Source organism: Bison bison, unplaced genomic scaffold (assembly GCF_000754665.1).
Source record: "Bison bison bison isolate TAMUID 2011002044 unplaced genomic scaffold, Bison_UMD1.0 scf7180017864353, whole genome shotgun sequence".
In the NCBI taxonomy this organism is placed as follows: domain Eukaryota; kingdom Metazoa; phylum Chordata; class Mammalia; order Artiodactyla; family Bovidae; genus Bison; species Bison bison.
The window spans coordinates 6,968,810-6,975,559 of NW_011494925.1; the positions used below are offsets into that span (position 1 = coordinate 6,968,810).

General features: G+C 43.2%; 1 protein-coding gene across 1 annotated transcript in view; it reads right to left on the reverse strand.

The window, feature by feature from the left end:
- The window catches only part of PARD6G (par-6 family cell polarity regulator gamma), an 80,432-nt gene that overhangs the window by 36,940 nt on the left and 36,742 nt on the right, over window positions 1-6,750 (reverse strand). Inside the window, exons 3-4 of the mRNA XM_010855098.1 lie at window positions 1,978-2,005; window positions 1,240-1,462 (exon numbers count right to left, since the gene is read on the reverse strand). Of these exons, the coding sequence (XP_010853400.1) occupies window positions 1,240-1,462; window positions 1,978-2,005 (251 nt within the window). The remainder of the gene's footprint in view (window positions 1-1,239; window positions 1,463-1,977; window positions 2,006-6,750) is intronic.

The window sequence follows — 6,750 nt, forward strand, 5'->3', positions numbered from 1 at the left end:
ACTTTCCGGGACCAGCAGCAGGACACACTGGCTCAGCCAGGGCCGCAGATGCAGCGCTTCTGATCTGGTGCCAGAGAACCAGATCGAGGTGAGGTCAGCGGCCCCCCTGCGGGCCCTCCTCCACGTCCCCTCCAACACCGCACACAGGAGGCCCTGGCCGATGCTCAGCGCGCTCTGCATGTGTGGCCCCCTCGCCACAGGACAACTGGTGGCGAGCGATGTAAGAACACCGTCAGTCAAGCAGGGACTCAAGTGGAGGAGAGAGAACCAGGTCCCCGGCCCCATGCCAGCAGCTCTGGGCTCCGCGTCTGGGCCTTCCGCCCGCACACTGCTGCTGCTTCCGGTGGGAAGAGCCCACAGCCCCAGGGACTAAGGCCAGTCTCCCTCCTCCCCAGACGGCAGAGTCCGCAGCAGAGAACACTGTGAGAGGTGCCCCCGCCCACCACACTGCTCCCCCAGGGCGGCGCAGAGGCCCCTCAGGGAAGGAGGGACAGTCACCCCACGGGAATTGGAAAGAGCCCTTTCCCCACGCCAGGCCTCCCCTGCTAGTGTCCTTCTCTCCAGGACGGTATTTAGAATTGTTAAGGTTCTCCCAAGTCCAGAGACAAGAAAACAAGTCTAATGTGCAGCTTTGAGGAGTAAATCCACCGGAATGCCCCCACCTCAGTCATTAACCTGTGTTAGTGATTTATTTTCACATAAAGTTATACTGCTGTTACAGGCCTTCAGAGCTAAAAACCAACCAAAGTTATAATCTAAAGTTTACATTTTTCCCCAACCCTAAAAAGACAGTGGAAAACATATACTAACAACCTTTACTTTAATTCTTGGGTTACTGGCTAATGACTCCGGTTAAAATACTGAAAATATCAATGTCATTTTCTCTCAGTATTTAAAAATCATGAGTCAACACAATTTCAGGTGGAAAATGCAGTTTAAATATTATTAAGAATGTTTTCTAAGAAATTAATGTTGACCAAACAGATCTTAATTTCTTTAGTCTCTCATCAAAGGCTAGAAAACAGAGTAAGTGGGATGGGTGGAGGGGATATATATATAATTTGTGTTGTTGTACGGCAGTAACCACACAGCATTGTAAAGCAATTTTCCTCCAATTAAAAAATAAATAAAAAAAAGAAATCAGAATAACATGGTTCTGAAATGACAGACGAAACTGGAAAGTGTATTTATTTTTTAAATGAGCGCCAAGCAGGAGCATGGGCTCAGTCTCTTGAGTACCTCGTTTCTGGATGAAAACCCTGAGCAGGGGGTTTGCGCTGGAGACGGCCTTGCAGAAGTTGTCATCGTTGTTGATGGGCAGCAGGTCGCCATGCACGTCTGCATAGCCAATGGTCACCTCGGTGTTGGCGATGTGGTGGGTGTGCACGACGAGCTTGTAGAAGTCTTCGAACCTCCCAGGCTTCTGGCGGTCCAGAGAGAACCTTCGGAACTCGGCTCCAAACTAGGAGGAAACAGATAGTGGGCATGTGAACAGCAGGGACCGGCATCGGAGAAGAGGCGTCATGACCGGGCCTCCCGGAGGCCTGGACATGGCTGCATCAGCACCCCAGTCCTCGTGGAGCTTCGAGAGAAGGGAGACGGCAGTGTGGGGGAACAGTTCATGTGCATGGACCCCTGTCCTGCGGACCCCAGGAGAGGTGCGCAGCTCAGGCTGTAGGGTGGGGGCCCCTCCCTCACTGGGGACCCTGGAGCATCCCCAGGCTGGGCCACACTGTCTGCACAGCCCCCGACAGCCATCAGACACTCAGAGGCGTGAGTGAAGCAAAGGCCAGCTGCAACTTCTGAACTCTCCCCTAAGGGGAATGGGAAGTCCTGGGCATTTTTAATATTAAGGAAGGAAATGACTGGATATGATTTGCATTTTAAAAACACCAAATGGCTGCACTTCAAAAGGATCAGAAGTGGCAGCAAAATTGAAAGAAGAAAAGAACCTGGTGAAAACCATGCTTCACAAACCTCTGGGAGGCAGGAGCATGGGTTCTGGCTAAAAAGACAGAGCAGGTCCCTTTAAAAAAGATGCAGCTCGGCCCTGCTCTGGGAAACAGCCGGGCCCACCTCTTTCCTGTCAGCCCCTGGCTCTGGCTCAAATGCCCACGGCGTTGCCTGCAGACCTCCAGGCCACCTGCTAGGCGTACCCTAGGTCACCTCCCGCAGGCTGACCTGTCCAGCGATCTAAGGACACCGCCTGTTTGTTTGGCCTGAGGCCGCTGGATTAGGACACGCTGTTGTTCCTCACTTGGCAAAAGGGAACTTTATTCATCAGGCAGGACAGACTTTGTGCTCTTCTATATAACTGAAAACTAATTACATTGGTTCCAAAAAACACAAAAATGAAATGTCTAATGTTTACATAAAACTAACAGTTACATCACCTAGACATGTCAACTACAAGGGCAATGCAACTCAAACCATGCAGGTGTGAGTGGCTCTAAAATTTGGGGAGGCATCAGTCATGGAGGACCTCCGAGTTCTGGAACTGGCTAATTTGGAATGCAGCCCAAGAATGTGCATTTTTCACAAGTTCCCAGGAGAAGCTGATGCTGCTGGTCTGGGAATCACGCAGATAAAACCACTGACTTAAAGGGAATATCACCAGACCTCAACTTACACAGATCTCTGAGAAACAGTCTCAGATCCCATTTCCCTTTTAAAAAGCAAAGGAAAACACTATTCTTCATTGCCCCTGGAATAAAAAACTTCAAGTTTGGGAAAAGCCACCTTCAGTGGCTAATTAAAGTAAAGCCTGCTCCACACGCTAAGGTCCAGAGGCGCGCTCTCCTCCATCCCCTTGCCCTCTCCCCGTTACTTCTCAATATTTTCTCCAAGCACGCTCACATGAGCAGGCTGCCAGGCTGCCAGGGAGCAAGGCACACCCCCTCTTACACACAGGGAGACATCCTAGGCTGGCAAAACTTTTTCAAGACACGAGATCAAGCAGACAACACAAGTTTAATGTGATTTCTTTCATAATCAGTTATCCAGTCACGTCATGATGTTTATTTCAATAACAGTCACCCATCATCTTTCCTGTTTGATATTTCACATATGCTAATTTCCAGAGCAATTAGTTTTTATCAACACTTGCCTCATTTTCACTAAACTAAAACTCTGCTCCCATCAAGCAGTAACTACCATTTCCTGGCTCCCTGACCCTGCAACCACCGCTGTGCTTTTGCTTTTTCTCTCTCTCTACATATGTATAGATTTCTCTCTCTCTCTCTATATATATGTATATGCATATAATTCATTATCAGATACATGATTTGTAAACCTCTCCTCCCATTCTGTCTTTTACTCTGTGGTGCTGGGAGGGAAAGATAAACTTTTGATACAGTTGTGTAACTTACTTCCTAACCTAGGCCAGGCACAGTAATGCAAGTTTTTCTTAAAACTTTCCTTGAAATTGGTAGCTGTTTTACAGGTTGATTATGGAATAATGTAACAGACGAAGGGGTGAAGCTCAGCGGCTACCCTTTCATGAGTCCTGCTGTGGAGACACTGTCCACAGTGAGATACTGAATACGTTAGGATGTGAGTCTCCAGTGAATTTCAATTTTGGTTCAGTATTCCATAGGGATCCCTCTCCCCTAATGCTGTGGTCTTCACATGTGACATATCCCGTCAAGAATTTTGGAAAAACCTACTAGTATAAAAGGGATAATACACCTTTAAGTTGGCATCTAAATTTTTCATAATAAAAATAAATAGTTGCAAAGGATATAATTTCCAGCTGTGCTGTGCTTAGTCCTCAGTCGTGTCTGACTCGTTATGACCCCATGGACTGTAGCCCGCCATGCTTCTCTGTCCAAGGGATTCTCCAGGCAAGAATACTGGACTGAGTTGCCATGCCCTCCTCCAGGGGACCTTCGTAACCCAGGGATAGAACTCAGGTCTCCCGCATTGCAGGTGGATTCTTTACTGTTTGAGCCACGAGGGAAGCCCTAATTTCCAGCAAGCTGTAAATATTTTATTTAAAAGTAAATATTTTATCATATGATCTTTTAAATATAGTCAATGAAATCTAAATGCCATAGTCATTTGATACTACCATCATGCATTTTAAAATAGAATGAACGAGCTCTTTTATAACAATCAAAAAATCCAACAAGGTTGTTTCTCTTTGATCTCTGGTTTCCATTGCACTGCCCCAGAAGAATTTAATCCTCATATATATATATTTTTTTTTTCTCAGTTCATATAATTCATTGCAGTTAGCACACAGTTTAAAAATTCACCAACACACCAATAGTACAAAACTAAACAGCATTATAAATTATTCCCCCCTCAGGAAAATAAAACATACTATGATTGTCAAAGCTAGATGTCAGTCTAAGTTTTAGAACAAAGGAAGAATGTGAAACTAATAAAAGGAAAAAGCAATCACTTACAATGACCACAAAAAGAAAATCCAAAAGAAAGTCCGTTTTCTCACAGACATCGATTGTCTTCTCTAAATTAATAAAAATTATCTTAACATAAACTGTACTTTAAAAAAAACTAGAAACTCTTCAAGTAACTAAAGATAATGCTCCAAGGCCATTTTCACAGCTTTTTTTTGTTTGTTTGCTTTAAATGCCTTTACAGCCAAATTAACACACATTTGACCAAATATGTCCAAAGCAACACACAATGGAGTTTTCCATTCAGTATTTTAAGCACAAAAATAGGCTATGTTTACAGTAGTTAAGGCGATCAAATTTTAAACAAAAGCAATTAAAAAAAAAAAGGGAAAAACAGTAAACGTTTTCCATGCTATCCCCATAGACCTTATTTGTAAGTGCTAATCCTGATATTTTATCCTAATAATTTATGCTTGGTTACCCTATCACTCTCCTCTACAATAAAATTAGATAAATTGAAGTTAAACATTACCCTTGAGGCTAAGTCTCTCTTTGTGAAAATATTTCAAAGTTGTTTCTATTGGGAATAGAGTTTTAGTTTTGAAAAATGGAAAGTGTTCTGGAGTAGATGCACTACAATGTGAATGTAACTAACACTACTAAACTGTACACGGGCTTCCCTGTGGCTCAGCTGGTAAAGAATCTGCCCGCAACGCGGGAGACCTGGGTTCTATCCTTGGGTGGGGAAGATACCCTGGAGAAGGGAAAGGCTACCCACTCCAGTAGTCTTGCCTGGAGAATTCCATGGACAGAGGGGCTTGGCCGACTACAGTCCATGGGGTTGCAGAGAGTCGACGTGATTGAGTGACTTTCACTTCACTTCGAACTATATGCTACAAAGTGGCTGAGATAGTAAATTTTATGCATGTGTATTTTATCACATTTATAAATCAAGTAATGTAAAAAAATAGATTTTTCCAGTAAAAAAATTTCTAGATTGAGTCTTTGCAATTATTAAATCAAATTGGAACATAGTTATAAGATTTGACAAATGATTATTAGCCTTCCAAAGTAAACATTTAAAAAGTCTTTAGTTTAATGAGAAGTATCGATTGCTGAATGTGGCACGGCTTGCACTGATTCTTCTGGGGCTTCTCGTCGTCATGGTGTTGGTACTGAGAGGCTTTTCATGTGACAGGAGGACACAGCAGTGAGAGCTCTGAAGGCACAAAGATGCTCAGCCTGTGAGTCTCACCAAGTCTTATGCCAGAAATATCCATAGAGCAGCCTATGATTAGAATTATTTCAAACAGTCCATTAGACGACAATTCAATTAGGACCACATTCAAGTTTGCTGAAAACAGATTAGGAAAATATGTGACTTGGAAGATTTATTGCCCAGTCATTAAAGCCATTCACTTTTTCAATTTCTGGTAATTATACCAAGAATTATATGGCAATGAATTGTGCCAGTTAATTCCTTCATTTAGAGGAAACTTGTCTGATCTGATCTAACGGGAAAGTAAAAATAGAAAATTAAAAAATAAAATGGTTTTGTCATATTGAAGTTGGACCCTTCCCTAACACCATTATAAAAAATTAACTCAAAATGGATCCATGGCCTAAATATAACACATACAACTATAAAATTCTTGGGCAAAAACATAGGGTGAAAGTTTCAGGACACCGGGTTTGGTGATGATTTCTTGATATGACACAAAATGCACAGGTAACAAAATAAAAAACACACTAGAATTCTTAAAAACTTAATTTTATTCATCAGAGGACAATATCCACAGAGTAAAAAGGCTTTGAAAAGTGGTGAGCACAGTCCTACCTTTATTTCAGCAGAATCCTAAGAAGGTCAAGTCCCTTACATAAAATGCTGCAATATTTGAATGTAACCTACACACACTCCACACGCCCATACTTTAAATCAACTCCAGTTCAGTTCAGTTCAGTCATTTAGTCGTGTCCGACTCTTTGCAACCCCATGGACTGCAGCACACCCGGCCTCCCTGACCATCACCAACTCCCGAGTTTACTCAAACTCATGTCCATTGAGTCAGTGATTCCATCCAACCATGTCATCCTCTGTTGTGCCCTTCTCCTCCCGCCTTCAATCTTTCCCAGCATCAGGGTCTTTTCAAATGAGTCAGCTCTTCGCATCAGGTGGCTAAAGTATTGAAGTTTCAGCTTCAGCATCAGTCCTTCCAATGAATATTCAGGACTGATTTCCTTGAGGATGCACTGGTTGGATCTCCTTGCAGTCCAAGGGACTCTCAAAAGTCTTCTCCAACACCACAGTTCAAAAGCATCAATTCTTTGGCACTCAGCTTTCTTTATAGTCCAACTCTCACATCCATACATGAAACCATACATATGGTTT